General features: G+C 38.5%; 1 protein-coding gene across 2 annotated transcripts in view; it reads right to left on the reverse strand.

Moving 5' to 3' along the window:
* ST3GAL3 (ST3 beta-galactoside alpha-2,3-sialyltransferase 3) overlaps positions 1-25,705 on the reverse strand; it is a 226,476-nt gene that overhangs the window by 176,364 nt on the left and 24,407 nt on the right. For both annotated transcript variants that reach the window (XM_040231409.1, XM_040231408.1), the window contains exon 2: positions 20,756-20,900. In XM_040231409.1, the coding sequence (XP_040087343.1) occupies positions 20,756-20,870 (115 nt within the window). In that variant the 5' untranslated portion in view covers positions 20,871-20,900. The remainder of the gene's footprint in view (positions 1-20,755; positions 20,901-25,705) is intronic.

The raw sequence follows: 25,705 nt of genomic DNA on the forward strand, positions 1-25,705 counted from the left end.
GTGAACGTCGACATTCTAGGAATCAGCGAACTAAAATGGACTGGAATGGGTGAATTTAACTCAGATGACCGTTATATCTACTACTGCGGGCAGGAATCCCTCAGAAGAAATGGAGTAGCCATCATGGTCAACAAGAGTCCGAAATGCAGTACTTGGATGCAATCTAAAAAATGACAGAATGATCTCTGTTCGTCTCCAAGGCAAGCCATTCAATATCACGGTAATCCCAGTCTATGCCCCAACCAGTAACGCTGAAGAAGCTGAAGTTGAACGGCTCTTTGAAGACCTACAAGACCTTTTAGAACTAACACCCAAAAAAGATGTCCTTTTCATTATAGGGGACTGGAATGCAAAAGTAGGAAGTCAAGAAACACCTGGACTAACAGGCAAATTTGGCCTTGGAATGCAGAATGAAGCAGGGCAAAGACTAATAGAGTTTTGCCAAGAAAATGCACTGGTCATAGCAAACACCCTCTTCCAACAACACAAGAGAAGACTGTACACATGGACATCACCAGACGGTCAACACTGAAATCAGATTGATTCTCTTCTTTGCAGCCAAAGATGGAGAAGCTCTATACAGTCAACAAAAACAAGACCAGGAGCTGACTGTGGCTCAGATCATGAACTCCTTATTGCCAAATTCAGACTCAAATTGAAGAAAGTACGGAAAACTGCTAGACCATTCAGATATGACCTAAATCAAATCACTTATGATTATACAGTGGAAGTGAGAAATAGATTTAAGGGACTAGATCTGATAGAGTGCCTGATGAACTATGGAATGAGGTTCGTGACATTGTACAGGAGACAAGGATCTAGACCATCCCCATGGAAAAAAAATGCAAAAAAGCAAAATGGCTGTCTGGGGAGGCCTTACAAATAGCTGTAAAAAGAAGAGAGGCAAAAAGCAAAGGAGAAAAGGAAAGATATAAGCATCTGAATGCAGAGTTCCAAAGAATAGCAAGAAGAGATAAGAAAGCCTTCTTCAGCGATCAATACAAAGAAATAGAGGAAAAGAACAGAATGGGAAAGACTAGAGATCCTTTTAAGAAAATTAGAGATACCAAGGGAACATTTCATGCAAAGATGGGCTCAATAAAGGACAGAAATGGTATGGACCTAACAGAAGCAGAAGATATTAGGAAGAGGTGGCAAGAATACACAGAAGAACTGTACAAAAAAGATCTTCACGACCTGGATAATCACAATGGTGTGATCACTCATCTAGAGCCAGACATCCTGGAATGTGAAGTCAAGTGGGCCTTAGAAAGCATCACTACGAACAAAGCTAGTGGAGGTGATGGAATTCCAGTGGAGCTATTTCAAATCCTGGAAGATGATGCTGTGAAAGTGCTGCACTCAATATGCCAGCACATTTGGAAAACTCAGCAGTGGCCACAGGACTGGAAAAGGTCAGTTTTCATTCCAGTCCCAAAGAAAGGCAATGCCAGAGAATGCTCAAAACTGCACAATTGCACTCATCTCACACGCTAGTAAAGTAATGCTCAAAATTCTCCAAGCCAGACTTCAGCAATACATGAACCGTGAACTTCCAGATGTTCAAGCTGGTTTTCGAAAAGGCAGAGGAACCAGAGATCAAATTGCAAACATCCGCTGGATCATCGAAAAAGCAAGAGAGTTCCAGAAAAACATCTATTTCTGCTTTATTGACTATGCCAAAGCCTTTGTGTGGATCACAATAAACTGTGGAAAATTCTTCAAGAGATGGGAATACCAGACCACCTGACCTGCCTCTTGAGAAATCTGTATGCAGGTCAGGAAGCAACAGTTGGAACTGGACATGGAACAACAGACTGGTTCAAATAGGAAAAGGAGTACGTCAAGGCTGTATATTGTCACCCTGCTTATTTAACTTCTATGCAGAGTACATCATGAGAAACGCTGGGCTGGAAGAAGCACAAGCTGGAATCAAGATTGCTGGGAGAAATATCAATAACCTCAGATATGCAGATGACACCACCCTTATGGCAGAAAGGGAAGAGGAACTAAAAAGCCTCTTGATGAAAGTGAAAGAGGGGAGTGAAAAAGTTGGCTTAAAGCTCAACATTCAGAAATCGAAGATCGTGGCATCCGGTCCCATCACTTCATGGGAAATAGATGGGGAAACACTGGAAACAGTGTCAGACTTTATTTTGGGGGGCTCCAAAATCACTGCAGATGGTGATTGCAGACATGAAATTAAAAGACACTTACTCCTTGGAAGAAAAGTTATGACCAACCTAGATAGTATATTCAGAAGCGGAGACATTACTTTGCCGACTAAGGTCCGTCTAGTCAAGGCTATGGTTTTTCCTGTGGTCATGCATGGATGTGAGAGTTGGACTGTGAAGAAGGCTGAGCGCTGAAGAATTGATGCTTTTGAACTGTGGTGTTGGAGAAGGCCCTTGAGAGTCCCTTGGACTGCAAGGAGATCCAACCAGTCCATTCTCAAGGAGATCAGCCCTGGGATTTCTTTGGAAGGAATGATGCTGAAGCTGAAACTCCAGTACTTTGGCCACCTCATGTGAAGAGTTGACTCATTGGAAAAGACTTTGATGCTGGGAAGGATTGGGGGCAGGAGGAGAAGGAGATGACAGAGGATGAGATGGCTGGATGGCATCACTGACTCTATGGACGTGAATCTGAGTGAACTCCGGGAGTTGGTGATGGACAGGGAGGCCTGGCATGCTGCGATTCATGGGGTTGCAAAGAGTCGGACACAACTGAGCGACTGAACTGTTGTGTGTGTGTCTAGTTTCTTTTGCTCATATGTGAGTTTGACATTCATTCATGTTGGGCAAATCAACTTTGTTCTTTTCCATTGCTGAACAGTATATTATGGTGTGGATATACCACATTTTGTCTGCCGGTAAACATTTGAGTTATTTCCAGTTTGGGAATCCTGGTAATAAAGCTGCTATGAACATTTATGTACAAGTCTTTAAGTGGTCATACATTTTTATTTTTCTTAGCTAAAGACTCAAGAGTGAAAAAGTGTTATTTGGCAGGTGTATGTAAACTTTTTGAGAGGCTGCCAAAGTGGATGCACTATTTTACATTCACAACAGCAACATATGAGAATTCTAATTGTTTCATTATTATTGCCAATGCTTTGTTACCATTTCTTTAAAAATCGGAGTGATTCTCACAGGTATATAGTGTTATCTCATTGTAGGTATAATTTGCATTTCCATGATGAATAACAATGTTGAGAATCTTTTCATGTGTTTATTGGCCATTCATATCTCTTCTTCTGTAAAGTGTCTCTTCAAATCTTTTGCCCTTTTTGTTAACTTATCATTAATTTATAAGAACTGTTTATACACTTCAGATATAAATACATACAACTATTGAATATTTTATAATTGAATACTGTATTAAATATTAGACAAATATTACATATACTTTTCCATTCTGTGACTTGCTTTTTATTGTATCTGTTTTTTAAAGAACAAACATTTTTAATTTTGGTAAAGTTTAATTTATCACATTTTAATTTTTTATAGCTCATGCTTTGTTTCTTTTTTATGCTTTTTGTATCCTAAGAAATCTTTGTATACCTGTCTTTTTAATTTATATAAGTGGTACTGTGTTATTCTGTTTCATTTTTGACTCAAACTATATTTTAAAATTCTACCCATGTTGTTTTATGTATATATGAACTGTTACTTCTAACAGATGCATTACCATTTCATGTATAAATACCCTTATTTTACCTATTCACCTCACCCATAGAATAGAAATGCATTTGTCCTTCAAACTGCTGGGTCTACAAATAATGAATATCTCTGATAAGTTTCATGGAATCTATATAAAGGAGCAGATTTCCTGAGCTAAAGGATGTACATATACTTCAGTTGATTAATTACTGCTAAACTGAGCTCCAGAATGGCTTTATCAGTTTACTTTCCCACCAGCAAAGGATACTATATTCTCACATTTCTGTGAATATTTGACATTATCCAACTTCTAAGGGGGTATAAAGTGATATCTTATTTTAATTTTAATGTTCTCAAAGCCCATGAGTTTGAAGATCTATTCATATGCTTAGCCTTATGAGTTTCTTATTCTGTAAATTCCTTGTCCCAATTCTTTGACCACTTTCTACTGAGGTTGCTGCCTTTTAATCTTGATTTTCAGGAGTTCCTTGTGTATTTTAGATATCAAGGCTTGCAAATTTTAAATAGTGAAAATTCCTTCTTCCAGTATAGTGTCTATATATTAACTTTGTCTGAAATGTCATTAATGGCACAAAAATCTTTAAATTTTATTCGGACAAATTCATCATTTTTTTTTTAGTTTTATGAATTGTGCTTTTAAAGGTTTTGTTAGTCCTTCCCCTTGACATCTAAGTCACAAAGATAATCTTTCATTTTCTCCTATTAACATTCTAATTTTCCTATTCTCATGTAAATCTTCAGTTCATCTAAAGTCTACATTTGTACATGGAGTTAGGTATGGATGCAGCTTTCTTTAACTCAGTATGTCCTTTCTCCTTTGATTTATGTTGTCACTTTTATGCCCTGCTGCTGCTGCTGCTAAGTCGCTTCAGTCGTGTCCAACTCTGTGTGACCCCATAAGGCAGCCCAACAGGCTCCCCCATCCCTGGGATTCTCCAGGCAAGAACACTGGAGTGAGTTGCCATTTCCTTCTCCCGTGCATGAAAGTGAAAAGTGAAAGTGAAGTTGCTCAGTCTCTAGTGTGGCTTTAAGAAGGTCTTAATATCTGGGACAGCAAGTCCCTCCTCCTCTTTACAGAGATAAACAGAGGTAGCCCATAACTTGGGTGTAAGTAGGTATAGATTTCTGTAATGAACTGGGATTCTCTGAAGGTAAGCGGACTAGACGCACACACATACATTAAGAATCTGGTGTGAGGCTGTGCCTGAGCATCCTCCAATCTGCTGCAGCCCTCCTAACCCAGTGAAAGTGAAAGTGAAGTCACTCAGTTGTGTCCGACTCTTTGCGACCCCATGGACTGTAGCCTACCAGGCTTCTCTGTCCCTGGGATTCTCCAGGCAAGAGTACTGGAGTGGGTTGCCATTTCCTTCTCCAGGGGATCTTCCCGACCCAGGTATTGAACCTGGGTCTCCAGCACTGCAGGCAGATGCTTTACCCTCTGAGCCACCAGGGAAGCCCCCAAATTCTGAGACAACTGTGTATAGGAAAGAATTGGGTTACAAGAGGCCCAGCTTGGGGAATCCCCTCAGAAACTGCCTCTTATTAGAAGCAGGAAGAGCCTTCATCAAACTAAAGAGGCAGAAAAACCCTGCCAACAGTCTGCAATCTAGAAGAGAGTGGGTGTGATGTGTTTAGAACATGAGATCAGCAAGGGTGGCAGAAGAGCAGTAAGACGGCAGCGGAGAGCTCCTTGCATCCTTCCCATCATCTCATACACTTTCACAGCAAGCAGTGATTCTCAAAGTATGATCTATGGTCTACGCATAGGTTCTTTTGATGGTCTACAAATTGATCCAAATATGTAGTCCTTTCACGGAATTTCACAGACTTTCATTTTTTTTATTTATAACTAGGCATTACCTAGTTATTAGAAGGAGACGGCGATGGCACCCCACTCCAGTACTCTTGCCTGGAAAATCCCATGGATGGAGGAGCCTGGTAGGCGGCAGTCCATGGGGTCGTGAAGAGTTGGACACGACTGAGTGACTTCCCTTTCACTTTTCACTTTCATGCATTGGAGAAGGAAATGGCACCCCACTCCAGTGTTCTTGCCTGGAGAATCCCAGGGACGGGGGAGCCTGGTGGGCTGCCGTCTATGGGGTCACACAGAGTCGGACACGACTGAAGTGACTTAGCAGCAGCAGCAGCAGTTATTAGAAACTCAGAAAGTAAATAACTGAGTAGTTACAAAAACACGGTATAAGTAAAATCAAAAGTAACATTTTACTGGAGTTTGCTGTGGAACTCTAAATCAGTATTCCGTTAGGGAACAGGGCCACCATGCGATATTCAATTGTACTACACAGCTATCACCACTCACGCCCACAGGCAGACAAAATTCCTATAATTACCCGAAATACAACCTATTATAGGCATACCTCATTTCACTGCTGTATTTTGCAGCATTGAGCTTTTTTACAAATTGAAGACTAGTGGCAACCTGCATCATCAGGCAAGTCTATGGACACCATTTTTCCACCAGTATTTGCTTACTTCTTGGGGCTATGTCATATTTTGGCAATTCCTGCAATATTTCAAACTTTTTTTTTTTTTTACCATTTTTATTATATTTGTTATGGTGACCTGTGATGAGTGATCTTTGATGTTATCATTGTAATTGTTTGGGGTGTCACAGTGGTCATATAAGATGGTGAACTTAATGGATAAATGTTGCGTGTATTCTGACTGCTCCACCAGCTGGCCGGTTCTCCACCTCTCTCCTTTACCTCGGGCTTCCCTGAAACACAACAGCACCGAAATTAAGCCAAGTATAATAATAATACACAATGACCTCTAAGGGTTCAAATAAAAAGAAGAGTTGCACGTCTTTCCATTTAAATCAAAAAACAGAAATGATTAAGCTTAGTAAGGAAGGCATATCAAAAGCCAAGACAGGCCAAAAACTTGGCCTCTTTCACTAAACAGCCAATTTATGGATGCAAAAAGTTCTTGAGGGAAATTTAAAATGCTAATCCACTGAACACACAGAATAAGAAGAACATAAAACAGTCTTATTACTGATACAAATTCCAGAGCAAAGCACTAAATCTCTTCAAAAGTTCCATCTCCAGAACTTTTTCATCTTTCCTAGGTGAAACTCTGTACCCATTAAACACTGAATGTCCATCCCCCTCCTTTCTCCAGGTCCTGGCAACTGCCACTCTATCTCCTATCTCTATGAATTTGACTACCAGAGGAACCTCAAGTAATAGAATCATACAACAGTGGTCCTTTAGTGACGCGATATTAAATTTAGCACCATGAATATAAAGTTCATCCATATAGTGTGTGTCAAAATTCCTTTCCTTTCTAAGGTGAAATAATATTCTGTTATATGTATATATCATATTTTGTTCATCTATTCACCCACTGATGAACACTTGGGTTGCTTCTGTCTTTTGAAAACTGTGAATAATTTTGCTATGAACACATATGTACAAATATCTGTTCAAGTCTCTGCTTTCACTTCTTTTTTGTATATACCCAGAAGTAAAAATGCAGGACCATACAGTAATTTAAAATTTTTTCATAAATCATACCATTTTCCACAACAGGTGCACTTAGGAATGCACATAAGAATGCATTTTACATTCCCACCAGCAATGCAACATGGGTTCCAATTTCTCCACATCACTGCCAATATTTGTTATTTTATTTTTTGATAACCATCCTAATGAGTGTGAACCGATATTTCACTGTAGTTTGGGTGTGCATTTCCCTCAACATTCAGAAAACGAAGGTCATGGCATCCGGTCCCATCACTTCATGGGAAATAGATGGGGTAACAGTGGAAGCAGTGTCAGACTTTATTTTTGGGGGCTCTAAAATCACTGCAGCCATGAAATTCAAAGATGCTTACTCCTTGGAAGGAAAGTTATGACCAACCTAGATAGTATATTCAAAAGCAGAGACATTCTTTTGCCAACAAAGGTCCATCTAGTCAAGGCTATGGTTTTTCCAGTAGTCATGTATGGATGTGAGAGTTGGACTGTGAAGAAGGCTGAGCACCAAAGAATTGATGCTTTTGAACTATGGTGCTGGAGAAGACTCGCAGTCCGTTGGACTGCAAGGAGATCCAACCAGTCCATTCTCAAGGAGATCAGCCCTGGGATTTCTTTGGAGGGAATGATGCTAAAGCTGAAACTCCAGTACTTTGGCCACCTCATGCGAAGAGCTGACTCATTGGAAAAGACCCTGATACTGGGAGGGATTGGGGGCAGGAGGAGAAGGGGACGACAGAGGATGAGATGGCTGGATGGCATCACCGACTCGATGGACTTGAGTTTGAGTGAACTCCGGGAGTTGGTGATGGACAGGGAGACCTGGCGTGCTGCGATTCATGGGGTCACAGAGAGTCGGACATGACTGAGCGACTGAACTGAACTGAACTGAATGATTAATGATATTGAGTATGTTTTCATATGTTTATTGGTCATTTAGGTGTATCTGCTTTGGAGAAGGGTCTATGCAAGTCCTTTGCCAATTTCTGAATCAGGTTATTTTTTAATTAATTAATTTATGTGTCTGCTGGGTCTTAGTTTTGGCAATGTGAACTCTTAATAGAGTCATTAAGAATCTAGTTCCCTGACCAGTGATCAAACCCAGGCCCCCTGCACTGGGAGCAGAGAGTCTTAACCACTGGACCACCAGGGAAGCCCCTGAATCATGAGTTGCAGGGGTTTTCTACATATTCTGGATATCAATCTGTTATCAGATATATGATTTGCAAATATTCTCTCCCTTTCCACTGGTTGCCTTTTCATGCTGTTGACACTGTCCTTTAAAAGCAAAAAAGCTTCAGTTTGAAATGCAGTTTGTTTTTCTTTTGTTGTCTGTGCCTTTGGTATATCCATGACTATTCTTTTTAGGAATTTATCAATTTTCTTAAATTTTCAAATAACAAATATTGGTTTTCTTAATTTTCCCAATTATTTGTTCTGTTTCATTGATTTCTGTTCATATCTGTATCATTTATTTTCTTCTGCTTGCTCTGGATTAAATTTACCCTTCTTCTTTTAGTCTTCTAAGGTAGAAATGGAGATGACAGTTTTTAAGACTTTATTTTCTAATGTAGTCATTTTAAGTTAAAAGTTTTCCTCTAAACATTGTTCTTGCTACACCCAACAAATTTTAATATACAGAATTTCATAATCATTCAGTTTAAAATACTTTCTGTTTTCTCTTTTGGTTTCATCTTTAATCTACAAATTACCTAAGAGCTTGTTTAATATGCAAATATTTGGGGAGTCAACAACCTTTTTCTGTAAAGGCCAGAAAATAAATATTCTGACTTTGCAGGCCAGACAGTCTCTGTCACAACTATTCAATGTATGGAGAAAAGGGAACCCATCTAGACTATTGGTGGGATTGTAAACTGGTGCATCCACTGTGGAATACAGTATGAAGTTCTTAGAAGACCAAAAATAGAGTTATCATATGATTTTTAAATCCCACTCTTAGGCATATATCCAGATACAACCATAATTTGAAAACATACATGCACCCCAATGTTCACAGCAACACTATTTACAATGGCTAAGACATGGAAGCAATCTAAATGTCCATCAACATATGAATGGATAAAGACGATGTGGTATATTTATACAATAGAATATTACTCAGCCATGAAAAAGAATGAAATGGTGCCCATTTGCAGCAACACGGATGGACCTGAAGATTACTGTACTAAATGAAGTAAGCCAAAGACAAATATCATATATTGCTTATATGTGGAAACTGTAAAAAGAATGACAACATGAACTTATATGCAAAATAGAAACATTCACAGACATAGAAAACAAACTTAATAGTTACCAAAGGAGAAAGGGTAAGGGATAAACTAGGAGTTTGGGATTAACATATGTACAGTACAGTATATAACACAGATAAACAACAAGGCCTACTGTATAGCATAGGGAACTATATTCAATATTTTGGAATAACCTATAAGGAAAAAAATCTGAAACTATGTATGTATGCATGTATGCATAACTGAATTACTTTGCTGTTTTACACCTGAAACAAACACAACATTGTAAATCCACTATACGTCAATAAAAATGAATTTTTAAAATGTTGCCATTATAGCACAAAAGTAGCAACTGACAGTATGTAAATGAATTTATATACATACAGTTGTGTTCTGATAAAATTTTACAGAAACAGGCAGCCAGCTGGATTTGGCCTGCAAGTTTTAATTTGTCTGTATCTGTAATGACTGTCTTATTGATTTCTAATTTACTTCCATCATAACCACAGAATATACTAAGATTTCAATCTTTTAAAATGTATTGAGACTTATTTTATGGCCTAGTATCAGCCTCAATGAACATGCTGCTTACACTTGAAAAGAATGCATATTCTGCCATTATTGGGTAAAGTGTTTTATAAATCTCAATTAGGTAGAAGTAGTTGATAGTGCTGCTGAGATCTTCTATAGCCTTACAGATTTTCTGACTTGTTTGACTCATTACTGAGTGGGTATTAATATGTCTGAACATGAGTGTGGATTTGTCCTTTTCTCCCTTTAATCTATCGGTTGTTGTGCAGTCACTTAGTGTGTTCCACTCTTTGCAACCCTGTAGACCGCAGCATGTCAGGCTTCCCTGCCCTTCCCCATCTCCCAGGGTTTTACTCAAACTCATGTCCGTTGAGTCGGTGATGCCATGCAACCATCTCATCCTCTGTGACCCGCTTCTCCTCCTGCTTCAATCGTTCCCAGCATCAGTCTTCCAGTGAGTCTGCTCTTCACACCAGGTGGCCAAAGTGGAGCTTCAAGTTCAGCATCAGTCCTTTAATGAATATTCAGAGTTGGTTTCCTTTAGGATTGACTGGTTTGATCTCCTTTCTGCCCAAGGGACTCTCAAGTCTTCTCCAGCACCACAGTCTGAGGGCCTCATTCTTCCGTGCTCAGTCTTCTGTACGGCCCAACTCTCACGTCCATACATGACTACTGGGAAAACCATAGCTTTCACTGTACGGACCTTTGTCAGCAAAGTAATGTCTCTGCTTTTTAATACACTGTCTAGGTTTGTCACTGCCTTTCTTCTTTCTTTCTTTTTAGTTATTTAGTTTTATTAGTTTCTGTTTAACGAGGTGTGATACTTTGTTATTAGGTACACATACACATTTATATATGTCTTCCTGGTGAATTTCTCCTTTTATCATTAAGTAATGACCCTTCATCTGTCTTGAAGTATAATTTGCTGAAATTAATATAGCTGTACCAAATGCTTATTGTTTATATATTTTCCATCCTTTTACTTTGAACCCATCTGTGTCTTTAAATTTAATACATATGTCTCATATTAGGACATAGTTAGATTCTGCTTCATTAACCATTCTGATGGTTTCTGCCTTTAACTGGAGTTTTAATCTGTTCACATTTAAATGTAATTATTTATATAGTAAGGATGAAGTCAACTGTCTTACAATTTGTTTTCCATTTCTCCCTTCTGTTTTTTTCTTCTTATATTTCTCTTTTCTGGGATTAACTGAAATTTTATAGTGTTCTATTTTATTTCTTCTATTGATTTCTTAGATAAAAACTTCTTTTTGTTATTTTTTTTAACTAGTTATTCTACTAGGCAATAAGTAGAACATTGATAGGAACCATACCCTTCACTTATCAAAGTCAATATAATACCTTTCTACATATGACATTTTATATTTATTCTACCTTTACTTACTTTATACACAACATTCCTATTTCCCATTTCTTGTTTTTCGCAAATGTAATAATCTTACAACAGAAAAATTGCATTTACTCCCCCCCCACTTTTTATGCAAGTGTTGTCCTATCTTTATTTCTACACATGTTCTCAGCCTCACTTTACAGGCTCTTTATCTTTGCTTTAAGTAATTAGTTGTCTTTTAAGCAAGTTATGAGAAGAAAGGAAAAAAAGTCTCTCATTTTTCCCATTATTCATCATTTCCAGTGATCTTCATTTTTTCCTGTGGATCCAAGTTTCCATCTGGTATCACTTCCCACTGGCCTGAAGGATATCCTTTAGGATTCTTTTGTTATACAGTTCTGCTAGCAACAAATTCTCTTAACTATTCTCCATTTGAAAATGTCTTTATTTCATCCTCAGTTTTGCAGGATATTTTCCTTAGATAAAGAATTCTGGGATGACAAGTTCTTGGTATTTTCTTTCAACATTTAAGGATCTTTCATTGTGTTCTGTTTATGGTGAAAAGTCAGTGGAATTTCTTATCCTCATACACAATGTTTCCTTTTCTCAGTCTTTCAAGGTTTTCATTTTTAAATTTCACAAGTTTGTGATGTACCTAGGTTTCTTCCCTCCCCCAATATTTATCCTTATTACAGTCTGCTGAGCTTCCTAGATCTATCAGTTAATTTGTTTCCACCAAATTCAGGAAGTTTTCAGCCATTATTGCTTCAAACTATTTTTCTGCCCAATTCTCATATATTAAAAAATTTTTATATTGTCCCACAGGTCCCTGGGTTTCTGTTCATTTTTCTTCAATATATATTTTTTTCTCTCTGTGGCTCAGATTGGATAATTTCTATTACACCCTCTTCAAGTTCATTGACTTCCTCTGTTTTATCCAGTCTAATATTAAATGAAAAATTCATTTCTGTTCCTATACTGTTCAGATATCGACTGTGCATTTGGTTCTTTTTTATAGCTTCTATTTATCTCCTAAGACTACTTATTGTTCAGTGTACTTCTTTTCATTCTTCAGATTATCAATAATAGCTACTTTTATCACCAAGTCCAAAATCTGAGCCAACTTACCCATAGACTTGGAGTTTTTCCTTGAATATGGATTGCATTTTCCTGTTTATATGTGTAATAACTTATTGAACACTGGACACTGTAGATATTACATGTAGAAACTGAGTATTATTATCTTTCTCTGAAGAGCATTGATTTGTGCTTTAAGAGGCAGTCCAGGGGGCTTCCCTGGTGCTCCACTGGTTAAGAATCTGCCTGCCAATGCAGGTTCAATCCCTGGTCCGGAAAGATCCCAAATGCTGCAGGGCAACTAAGCCTGTGTACCACAACTACTGAGCCCGTGCTCTGGAGTCTCTGAGCCACAACTACCGAAGCCCAACTACCTAGAGTCTGTGCTCCACAACGAGAGGCCACCACAGTGAGAACCTCACACAACACAATGAAGAGCAGCCCCCACTCACCACAGAGAAAGCCCGCACACAGCAACAGCCAAAACAAACGCATGAATAAAGCTTAAGGAAAAACAAGAACAGAGGCAGTTCAGGGACTTCCCTGACGGTCCAGAGGTTAAGACTCTGCACTGCCATTGCCGGGGGCACAAGTTCAGTCCCTAGCTGGGGAAATAAGATCCCACATGCCATGCAGTACAGCAGCCCCCACTCCAAAAAAAGTAGTAGTTCAATTACTGCCTGATCACCTTGAACTTACATAGCCATGATTTAATGCTACGTTTAGCGTGGATCTGAGGAAAGCCCATGGTGTTTCACACTTCTCTAACTTAATGGGACTCGTCCACTCAAGACTTAGCAATATGCATTTAAGGTTCCTCCATATCATCTCATGTCTTTGGTAGTTCATTTCTTGTTAGCACTTAATCATATTCCATTGTCTGGATGTACTACAGTTCAGTTATCCATTCAACTACTGAAGGACATCTAGGTTGATTCCAAGTTTGCTTATGAATAAAACATCATAAACATACAACTATAGGTTCTGGACACAATATTCATTTGGATAAATACCAAGGAATGTGACTGCTGGAGCATGGAGTATGTTTTGTTTCATAAGAAACTGTTAAACTATTTTCCAAAGTAGCTGTACCATTTTAAATTTCCACCTGCAATGAATGAGTTCTCATTGTTCCACAACCTTGCCAGCATTTGGTATTATTAGTGTTCCAGATTTTGGCCATTCTAATAGGTATGTAGTGGTATCTCATTGTTTAATTTGCATTTCTCTGATCATACATGATGTAGAGCATTTTTTCATGTTTATTTTCCATCTGTATACATTCTTTCTTGAGGTCTTTGGCTAATTTTTAAACAGGGTTACCTGTACCTATGTTCTCACTGTTGAGTTTTAAAGAGTTCATATATTTTGAATAAAATCGTTTATCAGATGTGTCCTTTATAAATATTTTATTCCAAATTGTAAATTATTTTTTCATTCTCTTTACAGAGCAGAAGCTTTTAATTTTAATGAAGTCCAGTTTTTTACTGCTTTCTTTCATGAATTGTGCCTTTCGTATTGTATCTAAAAAGTTAAGTGAAAATGAAGTTGCTCAGTAGTGTCCAACTCTTTGCGACCCCATGGACTATAGCCTACCAGGCTCCTCCCTCTGTGGGATTCTCCAGGCAAGAGTACTGGAGTGGGTTGCCATTTTCCTTCTCCAGGGGATCTTCCCCACCCAGGGATCGAACCCGGGTCTCCCACATTCCAGGCAGATGCTTTAACCTCTAAGCCACCAGGGTATCTAAAAAGTCATCACCAATCCAAGGTCATGTAGGTTTTCTCCTCTATCTTCCAAAAATTTTAAAGTTTTACGTTTTACATTTAGATCTGTGATCCATTTTGAGTTAATTTTTGTGAAAGATATAATGTCTATCTAGATTTTTTTTTTTTTTTGGTATATGGATGTCCAGTTGTTCCAGCACCACTTTGTTAAAACAACTATCTTTTCTCCATTATATTGCTTTTGCTCCTTTATCAATTGACTACATGTGGGTCTATTTCTGGGCTCCCTATCAATGTTCCACTACTCTATTTGTCTAGTCTTCTGCCAATACTACACTATCTTGATCATTGCAACTTTATAATAAGTCTTAAAGTCAGGTCACATGCTAGTAAAGTAATGCTTAAAATTCTCCAAGCCAGGCTTTAGCAATACATGAACCGTGAACTTCCAGATGTTCAAGCTGGTTTTAGAAAAGACAGAGGAACCAGAGACCAAATTGCCAACATCCACTGGATCATCAAAAAAGCAAGAGTTCCAGAAAAACATCTCTTTACTGACTATGCCAAAGCCTTTGACTATATGGATCACAATAAACTCTGGAAAATTCTTAAAGAGATGGGAATACCAGACCACCTGGCCTGCCTCCTGAGAAATATGTATGCAGGTCAAGAAGCAACAGTTAGAACTGGACATGGAACAACAGACTGGTTCCAAATAGGAAAAGGAATATGTCAAGGCTGCATATTGTCACCCTACTTATTTAACTTCTATGCAGAGTACATCATGAGAAATGCTGGGCTGGAAGAAGCACAAGCTGGAATCAAGATTGCCGGGAGAAGTATCAATAACCTCAGATATACAGGTGACACCACCCTTATGGCAAAGAGTGAAGAAGAACTAAGGAGCCTCTTGATGAAAGTTAAAGAGGAGAGTCAAAAAGTTGGCTTAAAGCTCAACATTCAGAAAACTAAGATCATGGCATCTGGTCCCATCACTTCATGGCAAATCAGAAACAGTAGCTGACTTTATTCTCCTGGGCTCCAAAATCACTGCAGATGGTGATTGCAACCATGAAATTAAAAGACGCTTGCTTACTCCTTGGAAGGAAAGTTATGACCAACCTAAACAGCATATTAAAAAGCAGAGACATTACTTTGCCAACAAAGGTCCATCTAGTTAAGGCTATGGTTTTTCCAGTGGTCATGTATGGATGTGAGAGTTGGACTATAAAGAAAGCTGAGCATTGAAGAACTGGTGCTTTTGAACTGTGGTGTTGGAGAAGACTCTTGAGAGTCCGTTGGACTGCAAGGAGATCCAACCAGTCCATTCAAAAGGAGACCAGTCCTCAGTGTTCATTGGAAGGACTGATGGTGAAGCTGAAACTCCAATATTTTGGCCACCTGATGCGAAGAGCTGACTCATTTGAAAAGATGCTAAGAAAAGATTGAGGGCAGGAGGAGAAAGGGATGACAGAGGATAAGATGGTTGGATGGCATCACCGACTCAATGGACATGAGTTTGAGTAAACTCTGGGAGTTGGTGATGGACAGGGAGGCCTGGCATGCTGCAGTTCATGGGGTCACAAAGAGTCAGACACAACTGAGCGACTGAACTGAACTGAACTGAAGGTGGAAACTTAGATAATTGATTTTAGATCTTTCTTCTTTTCTAATATATGTTTCAACACTATAAATTTCCCTCTGATCTTGCTACATCCCATATTTTTTTTTTTATCAGTTTGGCTATCATGTCATTCAGTTAAAAATGTTTTTTAAATCTCATATATTTCTTTTTTAACCCATGTTGTACTTAGAAGTATACAGTTTAATCTTCATGTATTTGGGGATTTTCTAGTTATCTTTCTTTCATTGATTTCTAGTTTAATTCTTTTGTGGTCTGAAATAACACATTGTACAATTTCTATTCTTATAAATTTGTTAAGATGTTTATGGAAAAAGAATGAGATACTGCCATTTGTAGTAAAATGATGGACCTAGAGATTATCACACTAAGTGAAGTAAGTCAGAGAAAGACAAATAGCATATGATATCACTTATTTGTGGAATCTAAAATATCATACAAATGAACTTATTGACAAAACAGAAACAGGCTCATAGATGCAGAAAACAAACTTTTGGTTACCAAAGTTAAAAGATGAGGGGATAAATTAAGAAACTGGGATTAACATATATACACTACCATACATAAAACAGATAAATAGTAAGGCCCTGCTGTGAGCACAGGGAACTCTACTCAATGATCTGCAATAACCTATATGGAAAAAGAATCTAAAAAAGAATATACACATGTATAACTGATTCACTTTGCTGTATACCTGAAACTAACATAACATTGTTAATCCACTATATCCAAGAATACACACACAAAAAATATGATACAAATGAACTTACCGACAAAACAGAAACAGACCCACAGACATGGAAAACAAACTTATGGTTACCAAAAGGGAAAGGGGGGAGAGGGGTTAAATTAGGAGCTTGACATTAGCAGATACAAACTATTATACATAAAATAAACAACAAGTTCCTCTCTACATAGCACAGCGAACTATATTCAATATTATGGAATAAAACAGAATGGAATATATATGTATATGTGAGTTTGTGTGTATATATATATGTATGTAAATTGAATCATTTTGCTACATGCTAGAAATGAACATAACATTGCCAAATTAGCTATACTTGAAAGGGAAAAAAAAAGATGTGTTTTATGGCCCAGAACATGGTCTATCTTAAATGTTGCATGTGAACTTGAGAAGAAATGCATATCCTGTTGTTGCCAGGTGTAGTCTATAGGCATCAATTATAGCCAACTGATTGATGGTGTGATTGGATTCAATTAGGTTCTTACAGATTTCCTGCCTGCTGGATCTGTTCATTTCTGACAAAGTGGTGTTGGAGTCTCCAACTATGATAGTATTCAGCTACTTCTCTTTGCAATTTTACTAATTTTTGCCTCACAGTTTGAGACTCTATTGTTAGGTGCATACACATTGAGAATTTTTATGCCTTCTTAGAGAACCAACCCCTTTATCATTATGTAGTGCCTTCTTTATCAGTGATAACTTTCCTTGCTTTGAAGCCTGCTTTGTCTGAAATTAACACACCTACTCCTACTTGTTTGACTAATGTTAGCACCGCATATTTTTCTCCATTTACTTTTAATTTATATGTGTCTTTATAATTAAAATGGGTTTCCTGTAGACAGCAGACAGTTGAGTCTTGTTTGTTTGGTCCAATCTCTCTCTTGTAATTGGTGCGTTTAGACCACTGATATTCAAAGTGACTACCAATATATTTGGAGTAATACCATATTCATTACAGTTTTCTATTTGTTGCCTTCATTTTTTGTTCTTATTTTGACCCTTTACTCTTTTTATGCTTTGTATGGTTTTAATTGAGCAATTTATGATTCTATTTTCTTTCCTTTTTTAGCATATAGGTTCTACTTTATAAACATTTTTTTTGGTGGTTCTCTCCAGACGTGGTGGCAATGGTCTGCCCTGCGTGCTCTTCTCTCTTACAGAGCCAAGAAGAGTTGAATTTTCAGTCTGTCCATGTTTCACTTGTTGTTAGTCAGACTGGCAACTTCCAAGCCCCTTAACATGCAGAACAGGAAACCTCAAGCTACAGAACTTTTAAAGACACTTTGATAACTAGGACCAATCTCACACAGCAAACCTTTAGATTAAGCACTTGACCCAAGCCCTGGCAATCTGACTAAGCACTGGCCACATGCAGCTCTAAACTGCTCAAGAGAGAACAGTGTGCATCTTCCTATTAATACAACATGCCTCGGGATTAATTCTTAAAATTTCCTAGCGGGAAGGGATTCCCTGCTCTAACATGGCATTTCACACAGACCTCTCTTTCAGAATATGACACATTATGGTAGTTGATTTCTTTCTTTCTCATGTTATAGGCTGAGCATAAAGTCTATCTTCATCTTTTTTTTTTTTTTTTTTTCCTATCTTCATCTTATATGCAGTTTACATAGAACAGTTTGGACCATAATAAGAACATACTGCTTACTGAATAAATCAGTTGATAATAAAAAACTCTTGACTCCCCTTCTTTCCCCCAACGTGATGGAATCCTAATATGTAATCTTGATTAAGTCATAAATGAATAAAAATTAAGGAAAATAATGCCAAAGACATTTATTTTTCAAGCTTGGTTGTGCCCTCTAAGCTCCACAGATGAGAGACATTGATTGATTGATCAGATTGATCACTGAGCCTCTCTGAAGCCTCAGTTTCTACATCTGTAAAAGAGGATAATAATAATCAATGTAAACTATGAGGCTATGAATATAAAGATCTCATTACAATACATACAGTAGACACTCAATGAATTATTATTTTCATTTCATTATTATTAGTAGCAGCATCAATACTGTCAGACCATCACTTACAATTCAGTACACAGTAGCCATCTGCTTTAGAAATGGCAGCGTGACCTTGTTGACCAAGTAAAGGTTACAAGGTAAAAGATAACCCCTGAGTTGGTAAGACATTAGGGTTGATCACATTACTTCATCCTCTGATATTACAGCACAGAAACAACATGCTATAGTAAGGAGGTCTAAAAAACCCATTCGAAGTCAAGTATCTGAAAGGCGTGAGAGTCAGAATAACAGAAAAGATATGGATAGTGGGCAGTCAGCTAATAACTAACTCAAAGCAGATAACTGTTAACAAACTATGGAACCTACAGCACAAGAACAGCAACTGTCACCTCCAACCTAATAAACCCCTTTTGTCACCTGGAGGACTTTCTTTCTCTTCTCCTTATTTTCCTCCTCCTTTCTTTCTTCACCTCTATCCTGACACTCTATGATTTCTTCTCTGAGTCTCTCTGTTCTTTCTTTTTACCAACTGAAATACAGAATTAATTCATACTCTTAGTAATTATTATACTTTTCAGTAAAATAATGAAAACATGTTTTAAAGAAAGAAAATCAGGACTCAATTCCAGTTCTAATAATTAGCTATGTAACTTGGGTAAATTAAACCAAACACTTTAGTTTGCTCAAATGGAAAATAGAGATGATAATAATAGCCTCTTCACATGGTTATAGTAAGAAGTAAATTTGTAAATTATCTAGCCTAAAACCTGACACACAATAGGTCTTCCATAAAGTGAATGTCCTTCTCAATTTTCTCTAGAAAAACATCATCTAATCCTTGGTTACGTTTTCCACAGTACCTCGTAACAGAGAAGGAAAGCCTCCCATTCCTTGTACATATTCCCATCATTTTTATGAATACAAATGAACCCAACCATTACAGACACGGACAATGCCGCTAACTACAGAATTTTACACTGCACTGAAATAAACTCTCCTTACTCTGGGTCCTTTCCTTGATCTTAAAGATAAGTTGGAACAGAAAAATTTAAATAGAAACACAAAGTAAGTAATGATAATTATAAACTATGCATTTAAGAGGTACTTAAACATTACTCATAAAACAATAATATGAAAAGTATAACACTATGCCTTTAAAACTGGCTTAAAGCTGCTTCAGTACTTTGGACCATGTGAGAAAATTATGAACAACCTCATAGGAATAGTTACCACGTTAAGGAGTCAATACAATAGCAGGCCCATTGCCAGCTGCCTCTTCCAACTCATTCTAACTCGGTTAACCTCCTAGCTAGAGACTGACTCTACTCTCAAGTGAATTCCACACTGGTATCCAATAAGCATTTGTAAAAATAAAACTATTCTAGAGAAAAGACATTAGGAATCAGAACAGACTACCCAAACTTTACTGCACCCAGTTCAGACAGCCATCAGACAAAAGAACCAAAAGGAAAACCATGTGTGGCCACCATGTGGCACTTGAAAGGCAGCCAAGAAGACACTGTTCAGAGGCTGGTGCAGCTCAGTGCAGCTCTGCAGCTGCAAACCCCAAACCAAATGCAGGCAACACTCAGTGAACCAGAAGCAAGTCGGTGTTGGGGGAGGAGAGTCAGAAAGCCATACAGAAAGAAGTCTAACACATGAAATGACTGCGACTGGGAGAAAAGGGTTAGGAGTTACTGGGTAGGGAAAAAGCCATTATATTATCCAGGTACAAGCTCAGTACCAACAAGGGCTAAAAGATGAAGCAGACAAAAGTTCTTTAGGGAAAATAAATCAAAGAGAGTGTTACATTAAAAGCTGAAAATCCAAGGAAGGGGTAAAGATGCATGCTTTAAGGGCATTAGAAAACCAACTTCAACAGCAAGCCCCAAGATAACTGAAAACCAACTTCAACAGCAAGCCCCAAATGGGAGAGGTAGTAAAGTATAATAATTTGAAAAGAACAACATTGGAGAACCAGAAGTACTGGTACGGTTTGGAATTTTATTGAAGATAAAACAGCACATTTTCCTTAAGTTCATAAAAAGATTTGCCATGCAATGCAGTTTTTATAAAACATCAAGGTTCTCACCCTAGAGCAACAAAAGTGGTAGACGGTTTCTGAGCCTAAGTTCCAGGAATGCTCAGTTTATTCTCAGTGCTCATCTCTGAAGAATCTGAGCGCATTGCAGCCACGGGAAAGCCCCATAACTGATCCACAGCAGGCTTTTTCTGAGGGTAGGCTAGAGTGTGACCATACTTACTGGAGTCCTCCCACTGGAGTAAATGTAGCTTCCATGCAGAATAATACAAAAATCCCAGTACCAGAAAAAGGCAGAGGGCTAGCAGCAGATTGCGTACAAATATCAAGAGTCCCATCTTCACATGATCTACAATTTTCTACATGACCTAAAAAAAAAAAACAACAACAACAACAAAAAATTTAGGTCTTAACTGATAAAGCAATCATCTTACTGATATACTCTACCTTAAAATAAGTATTTATAGGACAATTTCCAAACGAAGAACAACCTGGAATTATCACTGATTGATGACGTGGCATCCTCTGACCTGCTCAATCCTGGCTCAAAGGACAGCTTCACCATCACTCAGCATCCAAGCCAGCTGTCACCCTCGTGTCTCTCCTCTCGCTCACTCCTGACACCAAATCAGTGACCAAACTGGCAATTCCAACCTTGCAAGTAAATCTCAAATCATACCTGCTTCCCACCATCACTCCCCTAGGCCCTGACACCACCATATTCCCACAACACAAGTTTCCCTGCCTCCAAATCTGCGTCTCCCAAATCCATTTTCCACACAGCACAAAGGGCAGTCTATTAATAACACAAAATCTAACACTACTTCCTGGCGTAAACCCCTTTGGGTTAGTATTCTACTGCTGCTCTAGCAAATTACCACAAACTCAGCAGCCTGAAACCACTCAAATTTATTATCTCAGAGCTCTGAAGGCGGCAAGTCCAGGTGCAGCGTGGCTCAGCAGGGCCCTCTGCATAGGCTATCCCAAGACCAAACCTTAAATACTTATTTTAAGGTAGAGGCTTGGGAGGGCTGCATTCCTTTCTGCAGACTCTGGGGATGAGCACCTTCCAAGCTGCTCCAGGCTAAATTCAGTTCCTTACAGCTGCAGGGCCCGAGTCCCCATTAACTTGCTGGTTATCAGACAGTCTTTGCTTTTGTGTTCCTCTTCAGATATTCCATGCGATACCCTTCAGTCACGGTGGGTTAGGTTCCTCTTACACTGATCTCTCCAACTTCCCCTTTAACCACATCTTGCTTCTGTTTCCAGGGAGGAGAACCTCCTTGCTTTTCAGGTTCATGTGATTAGACAGGGCCCACTTGAATAATCTAGGGCAACCTCCCTATTTTTTATATTTTTTATTTTTATTTATTTATTTTTTCAACCTCCCTATTTTAAAGTCTGAAGCTTTAATTTCATGTGCAAAGTCCCGTTTGCCATGTAAAGTAACATATTTACAGATTTCAGGGATTAGTGTGTGGACATCTTTGGTTGTTTTTCCTCGTTGTTGTTGTTTTGGGTTTTGATTGTTTTTATCTTACAGTGCTACGTGGCTTGTATCTTAGTTCCCCAACCAGGAATCAAACCTGGGCCCCTTGCAGTGGAAGTGAGGAGTCCTAACCACTGGACTGCCAGTAAATTCCCACGTGTGGACATCTTGGAGGGACCATTCTCCTTAACACACCCTTCATTAAATTCTCAGTTCCTGTAAGACAAAGTAATTGCTCTTCAGGAGTCTAGCAGTTTCTGACTACAACCCTATTTACTCTCCAACCACCTCTTGCTCCTCCCAACCTCACTTGTGCCCTATGCTCTAGCCCCTCTTCTTTCTATTCACTGAACAGTTCTTGTTGTTACTCTCCTCAAGGTCTGTCTGGAATTTATTCTCTATCACCCTGCTATTTCACCTGCTGCACATTCTTTGATACTTACCTTAAACGTAACCTCAGCCAAGATGACTTCCTAGGATCACTCTTTCCTACCCCTACCAAGATATCTAAGACATGAAATAATCTATGAGAAATATTATAAATATTATATCCTATGTATAAACATTATACATGAAGTGATAAAAAGTTAGCATCTTCAGACTATATAATCATCCACCTAAAAAAGCCAAGAGACTCAACTGAAAAACCATTAGCACTAATAGAAAATTGAATGAAGTAGGTGATTATATGATTTACTTACAAAATCCAACAGCTTCTTAAAAACTACACCAGCAATAATCAATTTTAAAAAATGTAAGGGGAGAAAATTCCACTCATGATGGCAACAAAATCTACAAAAGACCTAAAAATAAACTTCAGAAGAAATGAACAAGATTTTCACCAAAGGACATAAAAGATCCAAATAAATAGACAGGTTTCCAAGTGAGAAAATTCAATAATGGAAACACGTCAGTTCTCCTGAAATGTCAGTTCTCTATAAATTTAGTCTAAACCCAGTCAAAATCCATGTTTTTGTTTGTCTTTTTAACTTAGATCTAAACAATCTGAGGGCTTCCCACGGGGCACAGTGGTGAAAGAATCCACTTGCCAACGCAGGAGATGCAAGCGACTCAGGTCCAATCCCTGGGTCGGGAAGACCCCCTGGAGGAGGAAATGGCACCGCACTCCAGTACTCTGGCCTGGAGAATCCCATGGATGGAGAAGCCTGGCAGGCTACAGTCCATGGGGTTGCCAAGAGTTGGACACAACTGAGCAACTGAGCATGCACTCACACAAAGTTAATCTGAAGAGTTCATACCCAAGAAGAGTGAAGAAACTTTTTGATGAAATGAGGATTTGCCTTACCATATTAAAACCAACTCGAAGCTATAATTATTAAGCTGGATGGGTCCTGGCACAAGAAAAGACAAATAGATCAATGGAACAGAACAGAGTCTAGAAATGAGCTGTCTCAATAAAGAGACACATACAGACATGGATACATACACACATATATAACTGAATTTATCCATATATTTGAATTTACAATAAGCATGTAAATTTTTTAAAAAGATACGAAGGATACATAGCTAACTGTTGATGTAGTTACCTCTAAGAAATAGTATAGGACGATGAAAAGTACTTTTCCCTTCATATACTTTGAAATAAATTTGTTATAGGTCACAAGTACTGCCTCTATAATTTTGAAAATTTAAAAAATCAGACATATGGGACTTCCCTGGGGATCCAGGCCGGAGCAGGTTCAATCCCTGGTAGGTGAGCTAAGATTCCACATGCCTTTCAGCCAAAAAAGAAAACTTAAAAAAACAGAAGCAATACTATAACAAATTCTATAAAGACTTTAAAAAAATTAAAAAATAAAAGTCAAACATAAACAAATGGGACCTAATCAAACTTTAAAGCTTTGGCATAGCAAAGGAAACCATAAACAATGACAACCTAAAGACTGGGAGAAAATATTTGCAAACAGTGTGACTGACAAAGCCTTAATTTCCAAAATACACAAACAGCTCATATAACTCAGTAATCAAAAAAAAAAAAAAAGTAAACAAACCGATTAAAAATTGTCAGAAGACTTAAATAGACAGTTCTCCAAAGAATACATACCGATAGTCAACAGGCACATGAAAAGATGACCAACACTGCTGACTATCAGAGGCACACAAATCGAAATGTCATTGAGGTAACAACTCACACTGGCCAGGATGGCCATCATTTTAAAAATCTACAAATAATAAATGCTGGAGAGGGTGTGGAGAAAAGGGAACCCTCCAACACTGGTAGTAGGAAATGTAAGCTCGTACAGCCGCTACGGAAAACAGTCGGAAGGTTCCTCAAAAAAATAAAAATGGAGTTGTGATATTTCCTAGTAATAGCACTCCTGGGCATATATCTGGAGAAAACTCTTAATTCAAAGATACAGGCGCCCTGATGTCCATAACAGCACTTTTTACAATGGCCAAGACATGGAAACAAGCTAAATGTCCACAGACAGATGAATGGATGAAGAGGTGGTGTATATGTGCACAATGGAGGACTGCTGAGCCATAAAAAGAATGAAATAATGCCATCTGCAACCAGACGGAGGGGCCTGGAGATTACCGCACTGAGTAAGAAAGAAAGACAGATACCATGATAGCACCTACATGTGGAACCTGAAATCCATGTCACAAAGGAACGCATGTGCAGAACAGAAACAGGTTCTCAGACTCAGAATACAAACTCATGGTTACGCAAGGCGCAAAGGGTGGGGAAGGACAAATTAGGGGTTTGGGATTAGCAAGTACAAGCTACTGTATGTAAAATAGATAAATGTCCTACTATATAGAAGCCCAGGGAACTATACTCAGTATCCTAATAAACCATAATGGAAAAGAATATGAAAAATAATAAACATTATCAGGTCAGTTCAGTTAGTAGCTCAGTCGTCTCTGACTCTTTGCAAACCCATGAATCGCAGCACGCCAGGCCTCCCTGTCCATCACCAACTCCCGGAGTTCACTAAGACTCACGTCCATCGAGTCCGTGATGCCATCCAGCCATCTCATCCTCTGTCGTCCCCTTCTCCTCCTGCCCCCAATCCCTCACAGCATCAGAGTCTTTTCCAGTGAGTCAACTCTTCCCATCAGGTGGCCAAGGTACTGGAGTTTCAGCTTCAGCATCATTCCTTCGAAAGAAATCCCAAGGCTGATCTCCTTGCAGTCCAAGGGACTCTCAAGAGTCTTCTCCAACACCACACTTCAAAAGCATCAATTCTTCAGCACTCAGCTTTCTTCACAGTCCAACTCTCACATCCATACATGACTACTGGGAAAACCATAGCCTTGACTAAACGGACCTTTGTTGGCAAAGTAATGTCTCTGCTTTTGAATATGCTGTCTAGGTTGGTCATAACTTTCCTTCCAAGGAGTAAGCGTCTTTTAATTTCATGTCTGCAATCACCATCTGCAGTGATTTTGGAACCCCCCAAAATAAAGTCTGACACTGTTTCCACTGTTCCCCATCTATTTCCCATGAAGTGATGGGACCAGATGCCATGATCTTCGTTTTCTGAATGTTGAACTTTAAGCCAACTTTTTCACTCCCCTCTTTCACTTTCATCAAGAGGCTCTTTAGTTCCTCTTCACTTTCTGCCATAAAGGTGGTATCATCTACATATCTGAGGTTATTGATATTTCTCCCAGCAATCTTGATTCTAGCTTGTGCTTCTTCCAGCCCAGCAT

Source organism: Oryx dammah, unplaced genomic scaffold (genome assembly GCF_014754425.2).
Source record: "Oryx dammah isolate SB20612 unplaced genomic scaffold, SCBI_Odam_1.1 HiC_scaffold_28, whole genome shotgun sequence".
In the NCBI taxonomy this organism is placed as follows: Eukaryota; Metazoa; Chordata; class Mammalia; order Artiodactyla; family Bovidae; genus Oryx; species Oryx dammah.